Here is a 27,425-nt window from a genome sequence, read left to right as displayed (position 1 = left end):
GGCACTTCAACGATTTAACCTGGGCCCTTCGAGTGATGGTAGTGGTCTTGGTGTCGTATTGATGCATTCCAGTGTACTAGTTTTATTTCTCTGTTTTGGTCTTTCATTTTTCTAGTTTGAAAGATGTGGCATGGTTGTTAACCGCTGTGAGATCGCTCCAATTCTGTGTTTCTTATTTTTGCCATTTCTGCTTTGGGTTGATAATGATCTGGCTTTGATACAGAAATGGGTGCCCATTGGATGGTCTTTCGAAAATGCTGCAATAAATTCCATTTTCATTTCTGCAAGTTTGGCTCGATTCAGAAAATGCAAAAGTGTACTTGTACCGAATGATATCAGAAGGTTCTGCTCCTAGTTTTAGATCATTTAAGTTGTTGATTCAAGGACTCTGTACTGAAAGATTGTTAGATGATGCTGAGTTGGTTCTAAGAGAGATGATAGGGCATGGATTTGTTCCTCGAATGGGAACCTGGAGAAGGCTTGTAAACAGAATGTTCTCAAGGGCTGGCAATATATATGTCCACAATGATGTTCTTGATGAAGTCCCTTTTCATTTTTGTGCCAGACAAATTTTAGTATGAATAGTTAGTGTATTCATGACAGCTATACTTTTTAAGTGACAAGATTGAAAATGGAGATGGATCGATTTCTGCAGAGCACTCAGACGATGCATAAATAAGTCTAGATACTAAGACCATGGCTCAAAAGACCAAACTGTAAATTTACTGTAAATCAACTTAATCTAAAACTGATTTAACATGGTCGAACTGCAAAGCACAATTGGAAATGGACACATTCTTTCCTTATTATCAAACTAAGAATTAATTTTTTAAAAATGTGGAAATATAATTCTTTTTCATCAAACATAGAAATATATTTCTGGAAATATATTTCTCAGTCATCACACACACACCAAAATTGGAATCAGAAAGATTTTTTCCATTCATTTTTTCCAAAAAATATATTTCCAATTCCACATTTCCAGGCCATCAAACGGCCCCTTGAAGACTATCAATCGAAACGTCCGTTATATTAAAAGGAGATGAGCGTTGTCAGCACTTTTTCAGCAACGGAACGGCGCTTTAGCCGCCTTCATGCCAAGCGAACCCCCTGACATCCCATTCATCCACTTGGTTTCAGAACTCTCTCTCTATCAATAACAACTCTCTCTCTCTCTCTCTCTCTCTCTCTCTCGTTGGTAGAAAGAGGAGGTGCTGCTCAGAAGGAAATCAATGTTGCAGACGTGGTCAACATAATGAGCCCAGTCTATCATTCCAAAAGGCCATGACAATAGCTCTTCCTATTAAGAACAAGTTGAGACCTATTGGTGGATCCATTGCCAAGCCAGATAGTCTTCTCCTCAAAACTGAATGGTAAAGGTGTAATAACTTGGTCCAGTCCTCGATTTTATCTATCCACAAGGACCTCTCAGTAAGCATAATCCATGCTAAAATTGATGCCCAAGTCTCTAGCTGTTTTGAGGCTAGATTCTTTCAATCGAATGACCTACTTATTTACCAAATGCAATTTTAGATAATGAACTGCAAACAAAATTAGTCATACATTGTAGTTTAGTACATGAAACTAAAAGCATTATAGGACGAGTCAGCGTTATACGTTAATGTCCTCAATTGCACATGTGGTTCAATGAAGGCTATAGAAGATCATCGCTTACAAGATCAACTCGTGTAGTTTTTGATGGGCCTTAATGACAACATGCTATCATGAGAAGCCAACTCTTAATGGATCTGCTTCCTATAGAAGCCAAGGCTTATTATATTATTGTTCAAGAAGAGAAATGAAGGGACATCAATGTGGTGCATGTTGAAGAGAAAGCCTCTATCCTAGCAGCACATATTCCACTGCAAACTCAAGATTAAGATAAAAACAACCAAACTAAGGAAGAAGGAAGGCTTCAAGTGAAGTGTAAGCATTATCGAAAGATTGAGCACATCGAAGCTAAGTCTTACTTGTGAGCATTATCGAAAGATTGAGCACATCGAAGCTAAGTCTTACTTTTTTATTGGTTTCCCTATCACAGTTTGGTTCTTCTAATGCCTTGACGAAGCCGACGGCTAATCCCTCAGGAACTGCATCCACCAATCAATCCAATGTCCAACTTTTCAAAAAATTCCTTGAGTTTATGGAGAACTCTAACGGAGGTGCCAATGAACCTAGAGCTAACTTTCCAGGTAACCTTTCTTCACCTATTTCATGCATTTTTCAGTTCTAACTAGTCATAGATCCTTGATACCGATGCAACACACCATTAACTAGTCTTCTCTCCAACCTTTATATGCTTGTCTCCATCAGCCACTCTCCAGTTGGCTTGCCAAATGAATCCAAACCGAACATCACCCATATGGGTGTTGTGGATTTGCGTCCCAACGTAATGCTAAAAAATCTCCTTCATGTTCCAAATTTTGCGTTTAATCAGATCTTTATTCCTAAATTTTGTACTCATTTGACATGTGAGGAAAGTTTAATGAAAACTCTTGTGCGATGCATCAATCGACGACTATAGACTACGGAATAGATTGTATGTCCTAGTTGAAGCCAATCTCGCCGTGAGCCTAGTCGCTACCAACGCCATCCCATGGTATCTTCATCTCGACTATTTCATCATGTGCTCTTTTCAAGTCGATTCATTGTGATGGAAAGGAAAGTCATCAATACACATTATTTTTTTAACTATAGTTGATGATTTTTTTCAATCTACATGGATTAGATTATGAGATACAAATCTGAAGCTTTTGAAGTGATTAAAAAATTTTTTGTCGCATTTATTAAAAATCAATTTTAAACTAGAATTAAATTATTGAAAGGTGACAATGGGATAGAGTTCTTGCAAGAGATGCAAAACTTTCTTCAAGAAAAAATGTTGTCCATCAACAGAGGATGACGGGCAGGGCACCAGCGATGCCTGAGCCATCTAATTCTCCTCCGTTGCTGGATGGAGATGGAATACTGCTGGGAATGAGCTGCGACGCCGGTGGCAGTCTGAGGTCTTGCGTGATGTCACCAGCCAATAGGGCCCACCGGCCGCCGGACAGAACGTCCACCGCCGTTTTGATTCTCCTGGGCTTTCTCCACCGATTGCATTTGGCTGCCGGAGAGGAACAGAAGGTTGAGGCGACACCTCCGCAATTTGCCCCACCACCAGGAATATTCGAGCAAATGAGTAAGACGAGCTGAGCGCGAGTTGGGACATGACCAATCAGGTCGAGCTCGAGCCAACAATGTGAAGCTCCATTCGAGCTCAAGCTGAGCAAAATGTGAGTCGAGCTGGAGCTCCAGCTGGCCAAGCTCTGGGACTTGGCTCGTGTTCAGACCTAGTTATATGTGCCAGATGCCGAAACAAGGTTCTGCCCTTCAGTCATGCAAACGGGGTTGTCTATTACAGCTGGTATTTCAGGACTGGAAAATAAAACACGCATCCTCTTCCTCAAATATAAATTAGAATTGGGTACGTGGACATTTATAGTCAGGAAATTCATGCGCTTTCGTAGCTCTCATGCTAGTTTTATTCAGGAATTCTAGAATTGGTTCTCTTGTAGTCATAAGAGAGGACAGTTAAACAGGTTTTGCAATATTTCTAATTTCTTTTAACCTAATAATCTGGTGCCTATGAATAACTAGAAACAAACTCATGTTCTCTAACGATAAATGCAAGTACAACCAGGAAATCGGGAAATCACCTGCGTGGAACACTAAATTTTCAGTCAACTTGAAGTAAAGAGATCGACTGGAATGTGGCATATGGTTAGAGTTGGGTTGTCTGATTAACAAATGGCTTGAGATTGGGAATTGTTTCCCTCTCATTAAGAAGTTTGCGCACCTTTTCTCTCTTACTCACTTTCTCCCTTCTGCTGATGTTGCAAAGAGTCTGCCCAAGTAATCCCTTGTTGCTCACTGTATATATTTCATTTTTTATTTGATTCTTCAATAAATGAGAGAGGGATGACCTCCAGCAGAAGGTTTCCAAATATGTGAGAGAAAGCAACAGCAGAAAGCAAATGTATTAACCCTTATTCATGATTGAGAACGATTTGAAAGGAGTTAAAGAAGCTTCTCCTTATTAATTATATATATATATATATATATATATATACACACACAACACGCATCTGGACATACACACCACGCATGTCCATAAGGAAGCGTACATGTGCATGCATGCACACACTCACATGAGGTCAGGCGAGTATGACCATTTTGGGTTCCCTGGCCTTGCGTTCACGAGAGATCTTCTCGGCAAAGGTGATGAGTTCTTCTTCATTTGTGCCTTCCCCAGGCACCTCCTCATACTCTCCTGTCTGCAGATTCACTCTGGAGACGTTCTTCTTAAGAAGAGCTTTCCCAATCTGCACCAGATCCTGCAAGTTCTCTGGTGTTGATATATCCACTGAAGCCGCATCTTTTGTCAATGTATCATCCTTTCAAGGGGGAAGAATTTAAAGAAAGCACTTAGAAAAGTCGGTGATAATAAAAGAAAGATCTAACTTAGTTGAGTAGGTATTGCTAAGACATTGATTATCACGGACGTTGGGTGAAAGAGAACAAATGACTAAAATGCCTTAAACACCAACATTTTTACGGTTAATACTTGGTGTTGTCCTATTTAACTTTAATTATAACTCAAAACCATTGATAAAATGTACTTAGTTATACTCTCAAGTAGAATGAGTTTTTCTACTGGCAATACCAAAATTATGAGAATGTTTTTTTTTCCTGTTAAAGTGTAGGTGAATTCACAAACTAACATAAATTTTATGTCTTTCTAAAGGGGACAACGGCGATTTTCACTAATTAAACAGTTCCCTAGGCAGCTCAAAGTTAATCTATTGATCTTTCTACTATAACAAATTAAGATGTATATTTAGCAATATGGAAGAGTGGGTATGTGTTCGATTCTAGCTCCAAATCTTCCGGTGATTCCAGTAACTTCCTAATGAAATTAAGCTGCCTTATGAGAGTACCAATATATTGAAGGATTAGCAATGAGATGTGGTTATATGCACTAGGGTGTACCATGCACAGCCCTTAGTACCCTGACATGTGTCCCCTTAGCCCACTCCCAAGGGGTACGTGTCATGTACATACTTCGATCAGTAATACCTTACACGCCAGCAAGACTCTTAAGTCTACATTTGACCAAATTGCTCTTTGAAGGCATTCATGCTTAAGGACGTCATAAGTCCAGTCCTACGATGCATCTTTTGGTATACGAGCAGGTGTTGCAATATATATGCTGATCAAGATCACTCTCCCTCGTGAGTCTTTCTTTAAAATAGATCTAATTACATTTGTAGAGGACGAAGAATTAACCGTCTAATCTTTTTCAATTCATAAAAAATTGATTCACAATTAGAAAGAAATCATTCACAGTGTGCCAACTTTTAGGAGAAACTTTGTTAAGATAGGAAATGAGGATCATTAGGATGCATGGCTTGGGAGTCCCTAGCACGACTCAAAGCACATGGGAGAGTACCCTGATGGGGTTTACCACACGAAAGAAACACGGTTTACTACCCTTGTGTTAAAATGGCTGTAATGTTCAAGTACCATACCAAGGTGGTATTAGCGAAAGCTAAAATCCCCTAAGGTTCAGTGCAGCTTCAGACCTTGTGCTAAAATGACCGTAATGTTCAAGTACCAAGGTGGTGTTAGAGAAAGCTAAAATCCCCTAAGATTCAGGGCAGCTTCGGGAACTGAGTGGTTCTAAGGCGCATCCTTAAACTTGATTGTGGCACATACTGCCATTTGCAATCCAAATGAGTGGCACATATGAGCATCAAACTAAGGACATGTTTATTCGGCCGACCTGCTATGTTACGAGTCACGACCCTCTTCAAAAAAAAAAAAAAAAAAAAAAAAAAAAATTAGAATAAAAACATCTAAATTCGTCGAGGTGAATTGCTTTTCCTGAAATTTAAGCTTTCGTGCATGCGCACTAGTAAACGACTAACACAGGTGAATTAAGCAACACGATTGAATTAGTTCACCTATACGTGTTTTGTACCGCCGGGCGAAATTTCACGCAACAAGTGCACCTCGAGTTAATATTTTTCAGCTCTTTCAAAATGCTCCTAGAAAATGGAAGACATAAAGAGCTCCAGATACTTTTCAAGACTTTCCTAGTTATACCTGTATGCGGAGGTAGTTCTTTTCACAGTGGAGCGCTTGGAAGAGGACGGAGGCATGGATGTCGACCATGTCTGCACTTGACTGTGTAAATGCGCTAATGAGAGGCGAGCCACCTTCATGGTAGAGCCAACTTATGACACCCCAGTTTGCTGCTTCAGCTGCAGTGTATTTCTTCTCAAGTTTTGCCGATCCAGTTCCAAGGGAGAGAACAAGGAACTTGCCATAGTCCACGGGCTTGATAGGAAAGAAGTCCGGGTTTTCCATGAAGATCTCCTTCGTCACCAGAGTCATGGCTGTTAGTGTCTGAAACAGCAGAAATATGCGAACGGTTTAGATTGATTTGGATCGTCTAATTACAGCACGGAAAAGATCGAGCCTTGTGGAAACTCGCTGCAGCTAAAACTCCAAGATCGATCGCAAAGACTCAAACCCATATTTTAATCAGCTGCCCACATTAGCATGGAACGTGGAAATTAAAGAGAAATGTTTCTGTCTTCTGTATTGTTTATTTTCTCTCCAATACAAGTAAGGTTGATCCACTTAATAATGCATGTAGTTGCCACCACGATAAGGCTTTTTAAGTGATTGCTTCTTGTTGTCTTCTTCCGTTCATAATTAGGAAGAACGATTAACTTTCAAGTTTCCACGATGCAAACCATGTCATTGTTCCAGCTTCTTGACTGTGACGATACGAAAATTTCAACTCCTCATAAGTAATTACTTATACGACCCCACCAATAATCTGACTCGCATTTCATATTGTCAATTGTCATGATTTTATATGCCTGCCAAAAACATAGGGACTTGAATATCACATATAAAATTTGTTATATTATATTGTTAAAAAGCAGAAGTAATCACTTAACGCCTTTTTATGTAGCAAGGATAGAAAATCGTAAAACTTTCATTAGTTTGATGGTTGACCTGAAGTTCCAAATGAAAAGAACTCCCCGACCTTTTGTTCTTTTGACCACTCCAGCGAGGACTTGGTTATAGTTTTTATTATTGTTAAATTTAAGTCTGACTTACGTTCCTGAAAATTCTCCTTGTTATTCATTTACTTTATCGAAGAGCTAAAATATTGTAACCGAGGCGACTTTTTTCACGTTTGGAGCAAGTGCACCCCAATGAGCTCGAGACAAATTGTCTCTTCCCGAGGGACGACTTTGCCTCTGCCCGTGAATTCATAAGAATGAGAAGGAATTGGGTGACAAGACGAGTAGTTTTTACGGGATTATTTGCGGCAACGCCGCCGTCAATGAGATTGAACTGGTGAGGTTCGCCTTGGGAGTCTCTTGTCTCGAAGCAGTGGGCCGGCAAGTAAGTTGGTGCTGCCGACGTGCCGATGCAGACGTCCGAAAGGAGAGCATCCATCCCACTGTCTGTCTTTGCCTGTGAAAATCGAACAATCAACAGAAATAATAATATATTGAAGAAATTTGATTTGTAGCCGGTAGATCCAGCGACAGGTAAGTGGCTAGGCCTTTAAAATGAGATGCTAGTTTCTAACATCTCTCGGTTTAATTTCTCGAATAATAATAATAATAGCAAGAACTGTAGTTGAAAGAATTACCATAAACGAAGAGAAGATGACTGGTTGGAGAAGCTTGATATCAAAAGTGGGGATGACGACGTTGGTCAGCGTCTCGTGCAGCTTGGTGTCCTTGAGAATTCCTTGGACAAGGGAATGAAGATACTTGCCGTCATATTTGGGGCCGGTGAGCACCTTCAGGTATCTACCAGTCGGTCCCAGAATTCCGCTGCACATATTAAAACTTCGAAAGATTCAACAGTCAGATTGATCCATGGGTTTTCGATTGTGAATTATGACAAACTACTTAAAAACGTTCTAATGCAACATCATAAACATAAGGCTCAGCTTTTAGATTAGAGAACAACAGGTAAGATCCTAACTGTAACTTTTCCTTAAGATCGTGATGGCGAAAAATCTCGTCTTAGAAATGAAAAACAAGAAATGACGACTATCACTCGTTGCTTTGGAGTTTGATCTGTATAAATCAACATTTACATCCATAATTAAGTTGTGATGGTAGCTACACGACCAACATATATATATATATATGTCCGCGACGCACACACACATGAATGTGCATGCGTGCACGCTCACACTAGACACGGACATGCACACACAGAGTCACCTTTGGCAACAGGAGCCTCTGAATCTACATGATTTTGCAGGGAGCTACAGAAGTTACATTGAGTTCGTGGCCAACATGAGTCTCTGACTGCAGGTTGATCAGGGGATACATCCATTTTCAAGAAGTTTACGACATAATTTCTTCTTCAACGTAACTTGGTATATTAGGAAAAAACATCTGTCTCAAGAGACACGTCACAGTATTACAGTAGGGTGAAGAATCACCTGTTTTGAGGAAAAATCTTGGGGCAGTTCTTGCAGTAGAATTCGGTGATATCCTTGGCCGCGAAAAGCGGGCGGTTCTGCTCGTTGGGGGCGGCAAGCATGGCAGCCACCAGTCCACCGGTGCTCGTTCCCGCGATCACGTCGAAGTAATCGGCAATCCTCGCATCAGGACCGTCCAGTTCCTGAAGTTTGGACTCCAGGAAGGCGAGTATGGTGGCCGGGATGATGCCCCTAACCCCTCCGCCGTCAATGCTCAGCACCGTTACCACCTTCCCCATACATGGTGGTGGATTCACCACATTCCCCTGGCTGCCTCTGCGATCCATTTTTCTTTCAAAGCCCTCTATCTGTGATGCCAAAATATATCATGATCTTCCATCTCAGTCTCCCCTCTGATCGATCACGTCAACCATGATTGATGGAGTATTTAATACTTCAAACGAGATTTTTCATTAGCACACCAAAATTTTTTCACAAGAACCCAAATCCTTAATGTTATTCAAAGCAACCAATATATATTTGCCCATAAAAAGCTACGATTTCTTCTCCAAAGATATTGGTTTAAAGCTGTTAATAATATAAAGTAGGTCAATGGCGAGTATTACTTCTCCAAAAAAACTGGGTTAACGTTTTTAGTAATATCCAAAACTTTAAATTAATTTTTGTTATCATTTTAAGATTATATCATACATTGAAAATGTGCAATATATTATATTTAAAATATGCATTATATTAATATGTAACGCTCGGTGGCTAAATGACCAGTGAAGCAAGTTGATTGAAGAATATGATGGCGACTCCCTTCTGAAACCTACCCGCTTATTTTATAGGTTTTATATGAGTTCCGGGTGGAATGATGCAATCCGATGTTGATCCATCGAGGGCAGTCCAGCATCAGAATAGTAAAAAATAAAGACAAACCAGGTTTGACAGCCAATATATATATATATATATATATATATATATATATATATATATATATATATATATATATATATATATATATATATATATATATAGGAGCGGATCGAAACCCGGCTTTGATAGTTGATCTGGGGAGTCATGAAAAACTGTATTTACTTCATAAAATTTAAAATGTAATGTTGATCAATAAAATGAAGTTTCAATTTAAAACTATAACATCAGTTAGACATTTAAAACATAATGGTTATTTTCTCATTAACAAACCAAAAATACACATATAGCTTATTGTATTCGTGAGGGAACGTGCACACTCTGTCTCTATGTCGTGCAAATACATACTATAAAGAAAGACAAATCTATAATCTACTATCTAGAGTGGGAAGTTGGAGGCTTGACGAAAGCTAATGCTCAGCTCAGCCTCTTTTCTTGGAAGCTCTAATGTCGCTCACCTGAAGAGGAAAATACTTTGGTGAGTCATAGTGACTTTATGAGCAGATCTGCAATTATATGTGATCATACAATTCAATCAACGTTGCACAGGTTAACAAGAAGTAATAGATAACAAATTCCTAACACGATCAAGCTCGAATCCATTGAAGTTAAACTAAATTTAGTTCTTGATCACTTTTTATTGAACCCTTGATTTTATTCTGTCAATCTCTGTCCTCCAGTTCACATTATCACCCCAAGAGATCCTCTCACTCTCAACGTGAGGCTTTACACTTACTAGATTGTAGAAAAAAATCTCTATACGGAATTACTCGAAAGTTTTGTGGCACAAAAAGATTAAACACTTGCTTTCGTTTTTTAATTCTGAAATTTGGTCATCCTAAAATGTCGGCAAACTTTTAGTCGTTCCAAAATCTATGCCATCAATTTTCGTCATCTTAAAAAATCGTAAAATTTTTCGTACAAGAAAAGTCACATTCATGCCATAATAAAGGCTCCATTTATCTGGCTAGGAATTGCAGTTATGTTCTTACTCTTGGCGTGCATCTCTTAGAAGTAATCTCATAATCATTTCATATATTTTAATGATCATTTATCACAAAAATAAAATTTACACGTTGCTTAGTCGAGGGAAAGGAATAAGATGAGGTTTTAATCAGTAAAATCTCATCCATCCAGCGACCTTATTATCTAAAAAATGTAGAAATAAAAGTCAAAACAAATCTCTGCAGGATTGTTTTCTTGTCATTTTTTAATTGACATTATAATTCGGGCCATTGGTTCCATTGATCCCAATCCGCCTCCTAACAATTTCGGTTTCAACTACAAAAATGTTAGGAACCACTACTATCATCTCATTAATGACCTCCTCCTTGAAGATTCCTCACAATCTTTAATACGGAACTAAACATTTGGGGCGTTACAATCCACCCCCTTAAGTGGGACCCCAGGTTTGAGTGTTGAAATTGCTCTGATACCACTATAACAACCTGCTCCACGAGCTCATGGTTCGACAAATCTCAACCCGCCCTTTAACAGTTTTGGTTCCAACCGCAGAAAGGTTAGAAACAAGAACAATCATCTGTTTTATGACCTCCTTTATAAACCTTTAAATATTACTTACAATCTTTAATACGAAACCTTTATAAACCTTTAAATATTACTTACAATCTTTAATACGAAACGTTACAGTTACTTGAAGCAACGAATGAATTATGTAAGAGAGGAGAAGAATGTATGTTTTAAAAGTCTTTGCTTCTCTTGTTACTTAAGAAGGCCCTTGCATTTATTGCTGTCTCGGTTAGTAAACGGGGTAACATTTGTCTTGTTTAGTCCTTGATTTTCAGCTGACGCTCCTATAAAGTCATATAGTCTTATATGAATTGATCCCCGTAATCGGTCGCTTTTCCACGTTTTTCTCCAGCACGTAACGAGAAGAGGAAAAAGAAAAATCTAAAGGCCCGAAGTATCCAAACAAGGTATTGAAATTCAATTATGTGTGGTAACCATTCTTTGCCAACATGATACAGGGCAGACATTTATTTTCGAAAAACATTTTAAAATATTGTTAACTATTCTTTAATATTTTTAACTTTAAAAAACGAGAAAATAAAACAACACAACCATTGGTTCATGGATGTGTATTGGTCAATAATATATCAGTGAGCAAACCAAATTACTTGCCATGTTATAATTGGAACACTTGTCTTTCAAAATCATTTTTGAGTGAGCGGGAGACCTATCGGGTAGTCTTCTAATCTTTTTTTTCTCTAAGATACATGGTCTTCTTTCAGTGTTTTGGAGTGTCGTCACTTTTGCGCGCCTCAACTTACATATCAATTACCCCTATTTTACAGCAGAGAAAGCTGATGTTGGTGACACTTAAACTGACCACCTAAGCTGATGTTGGTGACACTTAAACTGACCACCTACTAGGCTTCAAGCCAAACCGTTGCACCAACTTTTCAAAGACTGGTTGAAACACCGTTTGAATGTAGGGGGAAGAAGTGTCACAATGGTTAACGTCAGTTTTCCGAGACAAAATTACTGGGTAAGGCAAAAGCAAGAGAGGTGAGAACACGGGATCTAAAATGGATCTGGTATGTCCAATTACTGATTCAGCTATGGAGATTCATTTAGTTAGATCTAGCAAAAAAACCTGAATTTCATTATCAGTTCTTTTGGGATTCAGCACGTAGCTATGGCTAAGGCAGAGACCCGGCCTGATTGTATATGAATGCCGGATCATATAATAATTGAATTGGAAAGTCGGTTTTAAAATATAGTGCTAAACTTGTGCATGAATTCAAATGTGATTACAGGGGTCCTATTAAATCGAATTTGGTAAAAAGGTATCATGAACTGTTACGAGATCAAACCCGTTTGATATAGATCAGCCAAAATTGATACAAGCACAAGTTGCAGAATCCTCACGCCTGCAGCGGGCTCTGTGATGCTCCTTTCTTCTTCTGACAGGGACGCTTCGCCACTTGCTCGTCAATGGCGGCAAGCGAGCATTGCCGACCCTCAACGGATCGTGCTGCTACGGAACTCCCTTCTGCAGGAAGTACCTACCCGCCGTCTTGTCCCTCTTCCACGACATGCTCTCCGCCGGCGTCTACCCGAACCGCCTCCACCTTTCCTTCGCCGCTTCGATCCTGCAATCGGCTCTCAGCTCTTCCACTTGGACCTTCCACGCCTTCTCTGGCAAGGCCGGATGCGAGCTTGATCCATTCGTGGCCTCTACGACTCTTCGGTTGTACGGTGAATGCGGTTTCATGGATGAGACCCCCAAGCGTTCGACGAAATGCCTCAAAGAGATGTCGTCTCTTGGTCGAGCACGGATTGGCGGGTTGCGGATGTGTTTGCTTTGTTTAGGAGCATGCTACGCCAAAGTATGGTGATCCTAATGCTGTCGCCATGATTAGCTTGGTCCCTGCATGTCGGTGGCTTGGAGATGGTGAGCGCCTTCATGCCAATGTTGTCAACTTGAGATTGGAATCCCATTCTCTAGTGGGCACTTCTGTCACCATGATTAGCTTTGTCCCTGCATGTCGGTGGCTTGGAGATGGTGAATGCCTTCATGCCTAGGTTGTTAAATTGGGATTGGAATCCCATTTTTTAGTGAGCACTTCGTTTGCTGACATGTAGTTTAAGTGTAGGGATGTTGAGGGAGCGATCCGCTTTTTCAACAGGTTGGAAGATAAGAACTCAGTTCGTGGTTGGTGATGGTTTCTGGATTAGCTAAAAGTGGGCTTCGAACTGATGTGGTTTCCATTGTGAGTAGGATGCTAAAATTCGACGTGAGTCTGGATTCAATAACACTGGTGGATGTTATCAGCGTGTAAACATTGTGGTAATATGAAATTGGGAGTGTTGGTCCATTGCCTCCTTGTAAAAACTAGTTGACATGAATGCAAAATGTGGTGAGACTGGGTCGAAGAGGTGCCCAACCGAGATGCAGCGACATTAGATGCCATGGTTGCAAGATACTGTCAGAATGGACTTATGGATGAAGCATTAGCACTTTTCAATAGAATGAATGCAGACGAAAGTTGCACATTGCGGCCAGATTTTATCACGATGGCATCTGTTGTTGTGCTATTGCACATTCAGGATCTCTGGAAGACTAGAACATGGTATTGCATGCTTATGCAGTAAAGAGCGCATTCTTGAGAAATACCGCTAGGGCAATTGCTAGTATTACAATGTATTCTAAGTGTGGTATTGTGGAAGATGCATGGTCTATCTTTGAGAGGATGCTGCATAAGGACTGTACATCTTGGACTGCCATGGTTGTAGGCTATGGCATGAATGGTTTTGGTCAGGATGCAATTTCCCTTTTTGATAGGATGAAAGAGGAAAGTGGCATCAAGCCAGGCGATATCCCCTTCATTGAAATACCCTCTGCTTGCGGTGATGCAGGGCTGAAAGAAGGGTTTTGCCGTCACCTCTACATTATGCTTGCATTGTTGATCTTCTCGGTCGTCAAGGCTGTCTGTAAGAAGCGTACCTGTTGATAAGCAGCAGTAGGCGGGACAATGCAAGGAAATTCAGGTGAATCCAGACTTCTGCCGAACTTGGAGGTGCTGGTAGTTGGCTCCAGGCCGGCGCCAACCATATCTAGAAGAAATTGTGCGTTTAGTTCATACTCTGGATTGGATGTCAATGCTTGATGTTCATTGTTGTTAAATATTGGGCCTCGGTCCATATAGGTCAATAGGCATTGTATCAGTAGGTTGCTCATGCGGCATAGGAGTCGATATATATGTATCCCTTCAAAATCAGCCAACAAGAAGCTAAATCGGCTATATACGGGTTTCACATTCGTGGATAAAGGCCAATATGTTATTAAAAAGTTAATTTGATTTTAAATTTTTTCTTTCAAACCAAAGGGCCCGTGGTTATTCTTCACTTTCCACTACGAGATGGAAACCGACATTTAATGTCCCGGCCCCGCCTATGTAACAACTTGCTTGGGGAGTAGGCTATGTTGCCTTGGCTGAGGCAAGTATTTTCTTGCATAATCTTCTATGCTGAGAAACTCTTAAGCTGCATCTTAGCTCAGGTTTATGCTTTTACATGCATCTCTAAGCATAATTTATCAGGAGTCGACCAACAATCAGTTTGCTTGCCGAGAAAAGGAGTAATGCTTTTATTTACCAAATTTCATGACAGAAAAAGTTGAGTATGGCCACAGTGCAAGCCGATTTGGATTTCAAAATCAAATCTGGGGCAAGAAACTATACTGGGAACATCTAAATCATATCAAATCTGCCAAAGCCTTCTCTTGGTACAGGGTTGGTTATAAGTGGTTTCTAGCCCTCTTGCGGGCCTAATGCCACAGTTTTATGATCATAATCATTGAATTATTGAGTAATTGAAGTTCTTATTGTTCTTCTCCCATCATCGTATGTGGCAAAATAAACAAACAAAATGCATGTATTAGAAGAGACAAGATTGGAAATTAATCATACAGTAGCAAATTTGTCCTCTTCCAATTGAAAAGCAGACACATCGTCATGCCAACTATATGTCTAACAGCTTGATATTTTGAAAAAAATTGTGAAAACTTCCCATATTTCAAATGCAAACCAAAAAGTGTTGCGGGTTTTTTAGCAGATTTTGAAAATGTCAAGTACGTGTATATCAACATAAATTAGCTGCTATTCGATTTTCTTGCTACCACCTACCCTATTTCTTGTATCAGTGGTTAATAAATTTTTACTCTCTCCAAACAAAAAGAAAGGGGGGGTACTTGTCTTAAAATTTCATCCATCTTCCGTTGCAAGTCCTAAATTGCAAAACGAAAAATAATGAGAGATACACAGCCAACGACTGATCAACGATATGACATTAACTCCATCAACTTATGTTATAGCTAGCATGGCCTCTTCTCAGTTGTTCAATGCAACAGCTTAACTTTGCTGCAAAGTTCAATAAAGCACAAATGAAATCCATACGTTGCCACCCTTTTCTAGGACTGTAAATTTAAAAAGGAAGCGTCAGGTTTTTAAATTTCCTAGTGTTTGTTTCACTTTGCTGTGAATACGTCGGCCTAAAGTGCTTCATGTGGAAAGTGCAAAATTGATTTTCTTTAGAAGCCCACCAGTTTACCAAAATATCAAAAAACAGGCCCATGCAGCGGTGAGTTTCACATCAAGGGCTGAGCTTATGGTCACGACTTTCATACTAGCGCCCGGCCTTTAGTGTTCCCTTTTGACTTTGTTTTGAAAATCCGGAAAAAAAAGATAGTAACGTACCTTCATTTTCTTAATACAAGAACATGACACAAAAAAATTGTCCATTCTATCTTCTAAGCTGAAGGCAGAGTGTGTCACTTCTTTTGGTGACTACAAAAAGTTCGATGTAAGAAATTCATAATCTCATTGCAAACTTATGCAAATGGCAGGCTCGTATATGGAATTTTACATTTACAAACATGGAAATTAGTGTTTCCGTTTGACGTCTTAGGTTAAAAAGCAATTTCACTTTTATAAAAAAGAGGAGTTATGTCATGATCTTTAAGCCACAGAAAGCTTTTGTCGTGGCTTAAGGGCATATGTAAAAGCAAACAACTAGTTTCCAGCAAAATTCGTGATCCGTACAACAAAAGGAGGGCCCAAACTGGGATTGTGGCAGAAAGATCAGGCCTTAAATGTAAAATTCGCTCGCTTTGCTTTACTTTCGATCAAAGATACCATCGGCCTCCCGTAATCTTACCGTAAAAGCTGATGGCATTAAAAATTTAAAGCAGGTCACCCTGTGTAAGGTGTTTGTAACGTGTTTGAGGTGGTCTCGATCTGTTCGGCCCGCCTCTCCCCGTTCTACAATCTCCATGGCTGATGGCTTGGCTTGGCTTCACCGGCCCGAACAAAGTTGAAACAGAAAAAAGAAACGTGAAATGTAACATACTTGATAGTGTCTCCAAATTTAACTTCTCATCATGATGACTATGCAAGTTAATGCTGAAACAAATAGTTTTATTCTTTTGTTCAAGGCACAAATGATTTTTGTTTTCCAAATTGAAAAAAAAAAACGATTGACTTAAGTGCTGAAAGATTTGAGGGATGTTAATTTGAATTTTGACCACAATCAATCAGAGTCGCTAAAGCAGGAGTGTATACACAACGTAGAACTTTCTACTATTTGCAAAACAATTTTAAATGTTTTTAAGTTTTTTTTTCGTCAAATAGAGAAAAACGTGTTGGCGTCTTTGGGTGTCATTAACACTGGATTCATCAAAACATTTTGATGACAACTTGAAAAATCCTTCACGTCTTTGGGTGTCATTAACACTGGATTCATCAAAAAATTTAGTATGTATTTGGATGACAAACTAAAACCAGGTTTTGAGAGAGGAAACTTGTTTTGCTCCAAAACACCACCGTTTCAAAAGTGTTTGGATGATATTAAAACTCTGACGAAAACCTTGTTTTCACTGCTTCCCCCTAAGTTTTCTGGTTGATTTTTGCCGCCAAACCAAGCTTTTCAGTTGTCATTCACATGTCCAATTAGTTTTGGCAAAGCTGGGTTTTTGTCCGTTTTTTCAAAGTTTCTGTCTTATCACTGAAACACGCAAACTAGTTTCTTCAAACTAATTTAAAAAATCATTTATCATAAAATCTGGTTTTCATAAGAAGTAAGGATGCGTCATCCGGAGGCAACCTAAAACTTCTCGTACAAAAATATATGGCTTAAAGTTAACAGAAAAGAAAAATCTCAAAATTTGAAGGCTACGAGTCAATGAAGTTCCGTTTTATCTTCCAAACGGGATCCGAAATGTGGCCTTTCTTTACTCGAATTCCGGATGATCAGAATCCGACACATAAAGCGAATCCGGATTTTCATTGCATCCCGACCGGCGCGTTGACACCGTTCTGAAGAGAAGGAAGACGAGCAAAACGCAGTTCATCGGCACGTATATGTAGCCGGAAGTACATGTATTTGTACATAAATTAAAGGCTTCAACGATTGAATTAATGCAGGAATCGAATAGTACGTTGATAATAGTATCTCTTTTTCTTTTTTTCACGCTGATAATTATATCATGCCTGCCAACGCTGCACTGTGGGAAATACGGACTGTAATTTCTGTAACGTCTGCATCACAGTGGAAATTCCTCTCTCTCCCTCGCTCTACCGTTTATTATCTTTCTTAAGGACAAAAAGAGGAAAAGAAGCAGAAATTCACAAGAGACTGAGAGAGAAAGGTCGGTAGGAGTAGGAAGAAAAAGGAAGAGGTACGGAATTCACCACCTAATGAATCTTCAAATCTAAGTAAGAAATCCACTGTAGACCCAAATGGCCTCTCCTCGCTGCTAGCGGCTACCCAGATTAGTCTCTTTTTTAGCTTTTCCTTTCTCTTTACCACACTGATCATTTGTTATCTTTTTCCTGAAATGGTTTGAGGCCTACTTCTCCTTTATGAGTTCCTCTACCCTTTTCCAGGAAACCCCCCACATGGAAACAAGGACCTTCCCTCTCTAGGGTTTTGCCTCTGCCAAATTTGGAAAGAAGGGAATAATCAGTCTGTTTTTTTCTTCCTGTTCTTCTTCTCCATATTCATATCCATCTTTTCTTTCTGCTCTAGTGTTCTTGGTATTTGCATCTTCAGTACTGTTCTTCTAGACAGTCTATTTAATCTCGGAGCTACTATCGGTATTTTGTTCGCAAGACGGTAAAGATTTCTTGTTTTGGCTATTTCAGGAAGTTGGTAGATCCTGAAATGGCGCGCGAGAAAATCCAGATAAAGAAGATCGATAACGTGACTGCGAGGCAGGTGACCTTTTCAAAGAGGAGGAGGGGATTGTTCAAGAAAGCGCAGGAACTCTCCATTCTCTGCGACGCTGAAGTTGGTCTCATCATCTTCTCTACCACAGGGAAGCTCTTTGAGTACGCTAACACCAGGTAACCATCCCTCACCAATATCTCTTTTGTTTTTCTTCAAAATGTTTGTCTCAGCTATCATGGATCTCTGGGGAGAAGTCGTACGCACGTTGGTCGTGCATGATCTTCATTTTTTTTTTTCTTCCCTTTGGTTTCTTTATTTTGTTGTTGATTGGGAGCTCGGAGCTCTTCCCTTTTACCACCTTGAAGTTGAAGGAGTCGATGAGATCCCGAGAAAAGATCTCGATTAATTAATTGAGCAGGGTTTCTGGGGACTCTCGTAAAATACCGAAGACGAGACACTGGGGTCACATAGTTTAATGTAATTATTGTTTTTTATGCCCCTTCTTTCTTTTCTGATTTGTGGTTGACAACTAGAAAGTCCAGAAAAAGTGGGAGCTGATAGGAGTTTTATCGTTTTATTATTCGTTGAGAACGTGAAGTAATATTCCTCAGTTTCATTGTGGACGTTTGTTTAATGCCTTCTCCTTGTTCCTTAGGTTTCGGTGCATGCTATTCCGTCCTACTCTTCTCTACCTTTCCTTGAGTGTTTTGCATATGATTATAAAGTTCTCCCGCCTACGAAGATCCTGAAGAATGTAAAATTTTGTCTTCTGAAAGAATCATGAAAGAGAAAAAAACAAGAAGGAGGTGGAAAAGCTGGTTGTTGGCACTAATCGGTAATCCGTTTTTACTGGAAGAAATGATTTTTCATTCTCAAATGTTTCCAAACTGGTCGGAAAATCTTTCTCTCTCTCTCTCTCTCTCTCTCTCTCTCTCTCTCTCTCTCTAGTAGACTAGCTCGTTTTCCATGTCTGAATTGCTTTCTTTTGCTGGTTGAAAACCGTTTTTCCTTATGCTACCTTCTTTCTGCTCCTTGTTTGGTCATCCATTTATGTCTACTGGCAAATCTCTCTGTGTATTTCTCTCTCTCTCTCTCTCTCTCTCTCATTTTCCATCTGTGGAACCTTCTGCTGGTCGAATGGCGTTTCCCCTTCTTCTATTCTCACCTGCTCCTTGCTGTTCCATGACTTCCTTGGGGATTTCTCCTCGTCTCTCTCTCTCTCTCTCTGTGTGTGATGCCTCCCTCTCTTATGCATCTCCTGGTGCCCCTTTTCTTGATCAAACATCGGAGGTGTAGAAATAGTAAAGAATAAAGAAAAAGAAGAAACCGTATTTATTCATGCTGCATGCATGTGGTTTTATCTATGTCTCCTTATAATTGGTGCCGTGACTCTGCGGCCAGCTAATTCTATCGTACGTGCTCCTTTAACATGGCCCTTCATGCGCGGACCGCAGGATGGATGCATCTTCCATCTCTTCTTAACCTTCTCCTCCTCTTCCTTCTTTCTTCTCAGCAGGTTTAGTGTTTCTCAACATGGTATATATATATATATATATATATATATATATATATATATAAAAGCTCATCGAAACAAGAGAGAGCTAGCTGATTCACATGGGACGTCCAAAAGCTTTCCCTCTTTTTCTTTTCCCCTTTTTGAGGTTTGCAGCTTGTCAAGGATCCAGTCATAAGCATGAGGTCGGGTGACAGATCGATGAAAATGGAATTGACCATGCGTATAAAGCTCTGAAACTTGTAAGAGTCCCACCGCTGTCCACCGCGAATGCTAGGTGCGGCCATGTGTAAAGGCGGTCAAAGGGATATGGATGCCCATGGGATTCGATGCCTCGACCACCCATCGGTTGAGCCTTAGCTTAAACCTCCACCAACTCTCTCGAACCCCACATATCATGGCGTTTCATTTGGTATTTCATGTTGTTCTGTTGCCTTGCATTGCTTTTGCATGGTATTATCCATGAAAGGCATGGTAGTCAAGCCTCGGTTTGAGTTCATATCCAAGGGATCCCCCGTCTCCACTATTAAGGAAAATTAAGAATGATCAAGATCGACGCATAAAGAAGCCATCATGCTGTGATTAATAGAAGTTGAACCATGCAATATTAAATGATTTCTAGACGAGATTATAAAAAAATTATGCAAAATGTTTGTTGCCCATATGTAAGTTTTGATTTGTTGATCTGGGGCGTGGACCAGATCAAACGCCTTAAGTTCACAAATTGCCTCTCTTTTCTTTTCCAGAGTTGCTCATGCTTTTCTTGCTTGGAAGATCCGACCAAAAAGTGCAGCAGGAACTTTATTTTATTTGTGTTGCGTGAGGGTGGATTTTGTGAATCTTGATTTAGCTCAACATGGCTATGAAGCAGGCTTCGAAGATTGTAGTGACAGAGCACATTTTCCATTTGATGAAAATGTTGAAGTAGTCTTAATTTGCCACATAAAATTTTTCTCTTAGCACCAATTACCGCGTGTCCATGCAGTGGGCATCAGCATGGCCGCCATATGTGTGTATGTATATATGAATGTATGTGGCCTACTTCACTAATTAACTTTACAAAGTCAACCTTTATTTTGGTCACATTGTTCTTAATCTAAAACTTCTTTTCTGTATATTCATATTGCGCTACTTGCTATTGATCGTGGCTTCTAAGTGAAATCTATTGTTTCATTTTCATCAATTACCTTTAGCTGTTACTCAAATATCAGTTATGTGGATTTCACGAGAACTGCAATGAGAAATGTGATGATTCACTTTCAAAGCATCCATAGACAATAGGAAGGATTATGGTTCTATTGTTTTTTTTCTAGTTGTCAGAGCTATGATTAAAATGTCTGATTGTGGGCATTTGTTTAATGTTAAAGCATTGAGAAGATCACTGCAAGGTACAAAATGCACTCCAAGACCCTTCAAAAAATAGAAGCTCAGCCATCTCATGAGTTGCATGTAAGTTTTTTACAAGTTTATTGGAAGCTTAGCTAAAGTTATTTACTCATCCTTTACTAGATAGAGGAGTCGCTTTCTGCTAGGATAATTCTTTTCAAGGTTAAATTTAGTCTTTGTTGACAAATCAGCACTTTTTTAGCACATGAGCCTGTGCATATTTCATTTACACAAAAACAATGTACAAATAAATTTGTCCAAGTTATATGTATCTGGTATACTTGGTTAGAGATTCACATGCCCATATTTCACCTGTTTCTATGTCTGCTTTCTGTTATTTGACCAGCTGACCTTGTGATATTTAGTTTTCTCTTTAACCTCTACAACTTTTACTTAAGATTTAATTCTTACTAGCATTTCTAATTTTTTTCCTTATTCCCAAGATTTTTTTTTAGATTCATTTATATCGATGGATTGTAGTTTTTAGCTATATCTACTTTTGAATTAATGGACCATCTTCGTAGGTTTGTACTCTGTGGTTATCTTTTTTCATCCCAGATCACTCTCTTTGCCCTAAGGAAGGATTAACTAACTGAAACTGTTTTGAACTTCTCTCATTTTCTGCTCGTTATTGTAAGACTACCAGCATTGCAACATGCGCGTGCATATGGCTAGGTTTCTGATAAAGAGGTGCACATGGGAAATTTATATTTTGATAGAAAACAGATGCATATATATGTGTTAAAGTAAGCGTACTTTATTTTAATGCTTCAAGAGGGTTTGATGTAGTGAGGTCCGACCTTGTTTGTGTGATGGGTACATAGTTGCAGTTTGAGTTCTATGGGCTTCAGCTTTAGCTTTATTCAAGCTGAAGCATGTATAGGTCCTGGGGATTGGGGTGCTGCCGACTGGGGTTACCTCGACAAGCAACCAAGCCGCTGGACTCAGGTGCAGTTTCCCTGTCTAATAAATTGAAGTATGAGTAAGTGTAAGCAGCAAAATATAAGTAAATAATGCCTGTATTTTACCAGTAATCTTGCTGGACAAAATATTTTACGTTCATATTACCCATTGATCTTGAGAGACGAAGTAAAAGGATGGGGGAAAGTCGTTTTCTTTTGAGGGAGATCTAGAGAGAGAGCCCAAGTCCAAACTCCATGCACTCAAGCAATCACCTTTCACAGCATGGTTGAGATTCAATTTTGCACAACTACATGCCCGCAAGCAACTAAGTATCTTAGCGGTGAATAAGTTGCTTTCTTGAGCTTTTGCATATTATGTTTCAAAGTTCAAACTACTCTTTTGTTGATTAAGATTCAAACTATTTCTGATGCGGTGGGTATTGTAAGCTTTTATCTCATGATGGCCTCTGTGTTGGTTGAATACATAAAATAAACAACCGTTCTTCATATTGTTATGTCAGTTAGAGAACAGCAATCTTTCTACGGTGAGCAAGCAGGTAGCAGAGGCAAGCCACCTGCTAAGGTATGCTCCTATACGTACTCTATATATATATATATATGTGTGTGTGTGTGTGTGGGCGTGTGTGTGTGAGTGTGCATTGGGTGTGTTTATTGCAAAAGACAACATTCATAATTGAAAGGTTGTACTTCTATACATCAGGCAAATGAGGGGAGAAGAACTTCAAGGATTAAGCATAGATGAATTAATACAACTGGAGAAAACTCTCGAAAATGGATTGAGCCGTGTATTGTCCCAAAAGGTTTGAGCCCTTCTATTATATATCAATGATCTTCTTACTGTAAATTCTCCCAAATGGTTAGAGCGCTTCTATATATATCCATGATTTTTCTTACTGTAATGCTCACACATAAATGTCATGGGTGTTCATGTTGCAGAGTGATAGACTGATGCATGAGATAGATGAGCTTCAGAGAAAGGCAAGTACTCAAACTTCTGGACAGACTGTGCTGATGCTGCTTTACGAAAACTCCACAACCTTCAATTCGACCACGATCTCTTTTTTCTGTCTGTTAGATCCTTTTGCTTGATGGAGAATGCCCATCTGTTATTTAAGGAAAGGGATATAGCCATTGAAGCTTGAGAAAATAATTACCAAGAGCTTGAATAAAGTAGTTAAAACCACTTGCATTGAAAGACAGTACTTTCACATGATTGCATGAGATTTCTGAAAGGGTGTGAAGCAAAGGGAAAAATATGATAGAAATCTGTGATTATTTATCTGTTCCTTTCTTATATCTTGATCATGCATACTAGAATTTCTAAAATTAGTTAACTGAATTGTTATTAGATCATGTACTTGTTATTAGATCATGTACGCTAAGCAGTTACTCCAGATCTTCCTTTTCAAGCTGGTCTAATTTTAACTACCTCACTCTTGATTACAGGGAACATTTTCTTGGATTAATATCGTTATCCTTTCTGGGGAATAATGTATATGCCAAACCCATTTATTCCTTGCCATCTTGCCTTAAGGCCATAGTTGTTGGTGTTTCTAGTAGAATCCAACCTTGTCTTCGTAATGGTGGCTTATAAGTTCTACTGTACCGTTACGTAGGGTAAGTTACACACACTCTTTATCTAGACTAACTGATGGACGAACATTCTGCAAGGCAACTTTCAAATTACGAAAGCTTTTTGTGCATGTGTGTACTCGTGTTAAAGGCCCCTTTCTCTTTACCGTTCTTACGGGAAGGCACACTACTAACTGCCGTTGTCTGAACTTGATGGCGGTTGGTAGCCTTGATTTATACATGTAAGTTTATACTAGTGTTTCTTGAACCGAATCTATTATTCATTGAGGCAGAGTTTCACACAATACAAAGTTCTGATCAATTATTAGATCATATCTCTGTGATGATGTAATTCTGTTAATGAAATGCTAAGCAATCAATAAGGTGTTACTGAAGCTGCCGAGAGCATGTCAGCGAGCCTCTACAGATTACGAGGTTGACGGACATTCAATTCAGTCCCGCTGTGGTCGTTGATGCATAAATGCATCTTGGGCCTTCCTTGTTAAAGTCAATATGATGTTTTTCTCTTGGCCACGGGTTTAGGCGTCGAATGAGTCCATCTTCCACGTCCAAGTATATATGAGTGAGGCTGTTGAACTAGAAAGTGCTTCACTTGATGGAAATTCACACACTCATTTGTATGTGAAGTTGCTATTTCTACGAAATGAACACAAATAGGTCCTGATGTGGATATTTTGTTTGTTTTTTATCCGCTTGAAACAGGAGGGGCAGCTGATGGAAGAGAACAGCCGGCTTCGGCAACAGGTGAGATTCGAACCCTGATCAGCAGCATGCTGTTGTTGTCCGTATGTAGTTTTATTATCTCAGGGATACACACACTCACGTACAAACACACACACTCTCCCACAAACAGAGGATACTGGATTACCATATACACGGAAAGGGAGAAGAAATTGGATCCTGATTGCACTGAACACCTCTTTCTCCACACAACCCACCCCCTCCCCACAATGCAGATAACAATACCCTGTAATTCTTCTTTCTCTCTCTCTCCCATGGAAGGAATAATTCAATCCTGAGAAAAACGAGGGAGAATCAAGGGGTCCATTTCAAGATATAGTTTTCTTTTTACATGTGTATTTATAGGCTCGTACTTTCATTTATATTTGTTTATATCTATGCGTGTGTGCCCGTATTTTTTCTAAGGTACAACTAAAATAAAATGATTGAGAAACGGATAGTTCTTTCGACGGTCAGGTGCAGAATATAAATGTTACGCATTTACTTTTATATGAAGAGGAAAGGCTTTTCTATTATGAATTTTTACTATTTGCTGTAAAGAATACAGCATTATGTTCTAGGAGTCCAGATGTAGTGTAACCTCTTAGTTTTCCTTGATTATAAAAAAAGTTTTTATATTGTATCTATTCTTCTCGGTTGAAACATTAAAAAGCGTATTTCTTGTTATGATCTTGCCAGTAGATTACATAAAAATGTTGAGAATCAGGAGAACACACACATACACACACACATATATATATATATAAAAGGAGAGAGAGAGACCTTGGTGCTTACGTGATCTCTTTCCTTCTTTTCATTGTCCTCTTCACCAGCTTTTTTGTTTTTTCCAGATTGCTGTATTGAACAACAACACTAATAACAGCAATAATAGCAGCACCAATAACAGCAATAGCTATTATGGGGATGTTGTCGAGCCTGATAATGTTGCCTCCGAGGACCGTCTTTCATCTTCTTCCGGTTCTGTCACCACTAACCGTTCTTCTAATGCTGCTGCTTGCCCTCCTCCTCCTCCTCAAGATTACTATGACAGCTCTGATACCTCTCTTAGGCTGGGGTTAGTATCTGTCTCTCTCTTTCTCTCTCTCTCTCTCTCTCTCTCTCTATATATATATATATATATATATATATATATATATAAGAAACTGCTAGGTTCTACATACTCAAACGTTTCATGGATAAAAAACACAATTTCGGCTTTTTGTTACAGGTTAGTTCACACTTTTTCTCTTAAATACTAATACGAGAGGAGAAAGGGCAATTAACATTTAAGTGTTAGCACCTACCTGTTTCTCTTTTATATATATATATATATATATATAGCGTGTGTGTTTGTGTAGAATTAGGTTGACAACCCGATATATGTGTTGCAACTGTCCGGCATTTTCCCTCGTTTAATCATTGGCATTTTAAAGTATAAATGTGGTTGGAACATTTTTAATGTATAAATAAAAAAGAACCTAAGATTTTTAAGCTTGTAAATCAAATTAATGTTACCAAAAAACCTCGCATTCTTGTTTTTATCCTTCATTATATTTCATTTGTACAATTAAACTTTGTTTCATTAATCCTACATACTTGGGCCTTCCTACCACATTAGGATACTTGGATGCTTGAATGTATTGAATGTGTGACCTCTTAAATTGAGTGGCCAAACCTAGATCGACATAGCTGGTCAGACCAGCGACAGGTAGAATATACCTGTCTACCCAATTTCTGTGTGCACCACCCCTCTGTCTAAGCCGACACCGGCGAGTTTTTGTCTCTAGTTTTTTTTGCCATATTCCTACCCACCGTACTCATGCAGTTGGATTCGGGAAATTGCAAGTTTCAGAAAGATTATGTAAATCTAATTGTAGATTAAATATAAACACATGAACGGTTTAATGTTTTATAAAAAATTTTCTGGTACACATTGGACACTTGTGTCTAAAATATACATAAATTTTTGGAATTATTTGCTTCCGTCTCGATAATGGTGCAGTAAAGCAGGTTGTTTTGTTTCGCATACTCACACTGTTCTTACTGTGCTCGTACCTGTAAAAGATTCTGCAAATTGCATGAGCTAACAGTCTCCCTTGTTTTATTGACTGGTTTGCTCGAATAAATTAACTTTGATTTGATTTGTTTTGTTTTTTCTAAGTAATTTGAGTACGTGACTGTGGGCTTCATTAGCTAGAATTATGATTATTGTCTGCCTCTTCGCTCGCTTGAAAAAGATGTGTAAACTGATTCCTACGAACCTGAGATTGCATTTGCCTGTGAAATAATAACCATACATTAAAAAAATGAACCAAGGACGTCCAGTTATTCTATTTTCAATTTTGAAAAGACAATCTGAGTGGTGTTTCTTTCTTTTGTATCCTGGAAGCCACAGTAAAAAATAACATTTTGTTATAATTGGACAGAGATAACTGGTCTGCATTTGCTTTGGATCTTTTGGTTCTTCACTGGTCAGTGCAGTTGCAAGTATATGTCGCAAAATGATAGGAGTTTGAGTTATATATCATACGAAATTCGCGGTTCAGAAAGAAAGAAATTTCAAACTTGCAACTGGGCGGCTTTCTGCAATGTTTCTGTTTCTAAAATTTTAAGATTTTCCTCAAATTCTGAAACTTTTGATTATGTTACATGACTTTGGTGTCTTGATTGAATCACTCAACATTTTCTTTGACTGTGTCTCCTCTTTCTTTGGTATCTCAGGTTACCCTTTTGAGGTGACAGGTGGTGGCGACGAACCTTGAAGTTCTACAGTAGGCATTAGGAGAGAGTCGCCTGTACGAGTTCAAACTCCAAGACAGTGTTCCTCTAGTGTTTGATATATGTAATAAAATCTGACGACTGTACCGTCCTTATCAAAGTTGTCGGGACTGGACCCGCTCTTAATATAGGATATACCAAAATAGCCTTGTTTCCCCGACCCGATCTTGCATCTTGTGGATCGACTTCCTCTTCTCAGAGAATTTGAGTTTGAATTTGATTGATAATCAGATACGAATCCACATACTCGGACCCGGATGCTTAGTTGGATCTGGGTCTTTTCCACCAACCTCGGGCCCGGGTTCGTTCCCTTTCAAACCCGACCCGTGTCGGCGAGAAGATTCCCGTTCTTGGACGGCCCAGATCAAGTGGTGGT

General features: G+C 39.2%; 3 protein-coding genes across 6 annotated transcripts; 2 read left to right on the top strand and 1 right to left on the bottom strand.

The window, feature by feature from the left end:
* Positions 1 to 4,148: 4,148 nt before the first annotated feature.
* On the bottom strand, positions 4,149 to 8,856 carry LOC116259343 (patatin-like protein 2). 2 transcript variants are annotated; one of them, XM_031637113.2, is made up of 5 exons: positions 8,531 to 8,856; positions 7,721 to 7,907; positions 7,378 to 7,539; positions 6,148 to 6,450; positions 4,149 to 4,436 (listed from the first exon to the last, which is right to left on the bottom strand). In XM_031637113.2, exons 1-5 carry the CDS (start codon positions 8,854 to 8,856, stop codon positions 4,197 to 4,199), a joined length of 1,218 nt encoding a protein of 405 aa, XP_031492973.2. In that variant the 3' UTR covers positions 4,149 to 4,196. The 2 variants fall into 2 exon arrangements, with proteins under 2 accessions (XP_031492973.2, XP_049935245.1); XM_050079288.1 differs by having other exon boundaries at positions 7,721 to 7,922; positions 8,531 to 8,843.
* Positions 8,857 to 12,104: 3,248 nt separating this feature from the next.
* LOC116259552 (pentatricopeptide repeat-containing protein At3g20730-like) lies at positions 12,105 to 13,923 on the top strand. Its single transcript, XM_031637409.1, has 3 exons — positions 12,105 to 12,132; positions 12,380 to 12,766; positions 13,562 to 13,923. The coding sequence occupies exons 1-3, from the start codon at positions 12,105 to 12,107 to the stop codon at positions 13,921 to 13,923; spliced, it is 777 nt and encodes a 258-aa protein (XP_031493269.1).
* Positions 13,924 to 17,508: 3,585 nt separating this feature from the next.
* Positions 17,509 to 27,209, top strand: LOC116259179 (MADS-box protein JOINTLESS-like). 3 transcript variants are annotated; one of them, XM_031636854.2, is made up of 9 exons: positions 17,509 to 17,645; positions 18,112 to 18,312; positions 21,017 to 21,098; positions 22,459 to 22,520; positions 22,659 to 22,758; positions 22,895 to 22,936; positions 24,254 to 24,295; positions 25,123 to 25,346; positions 26,993 to 27,209. In XM_031636854.2, exons 2-9 carry the CDS (start codon positions 18,131 to 18,133, stop codon positions 27,003 to 27,005), a joined length of 747 nt encoding a protein of 248 aa, XP_031492714.1. In that variant the 5' UTR covers positions 17,509 to 17,645; positions 18,112 to 18,130; the 3' UTR covers positions 27,006 to 27,209. The 3 variants fall into 3 exon arrangements, with proteins under 3 accessions (XP_031492714.1, XP_031492715.1, XP_031492713.1); XM_031636855.2 differs by lacking the exon at positions 17,509 to 17,645 and adding an exon at positions 17,710 to 18,003; XM_031636853.2 differs by lacking the exon at positions 17,509 to 17,645 and adding an exon at positions 17,711 to 17,932.
* The last annotated feature ends 216 nt before the right edge of the window (positions 27,210 to 27,425 follow it).

Source organism: Nymphaea colorata, chromosome 8 (assembly GCF_008831285.2).
Source record: "Nymphaea colorata isolate Beijing-Zhang1983 chromosome 8, ASM883128v2, whole genome shotgun sequence".
NCBI classification, from domain to species: domain Eukaryota; kingdom Viridiplantae; phylum Streptophyta; class Magnoliopsida; order Nymphaeales; family Nymphaeaceae; genus Nymphaea; species Nymphaea colorata.
This window is presented reverse-complemented; position numbering and strand designations above follow the sequence as displayed.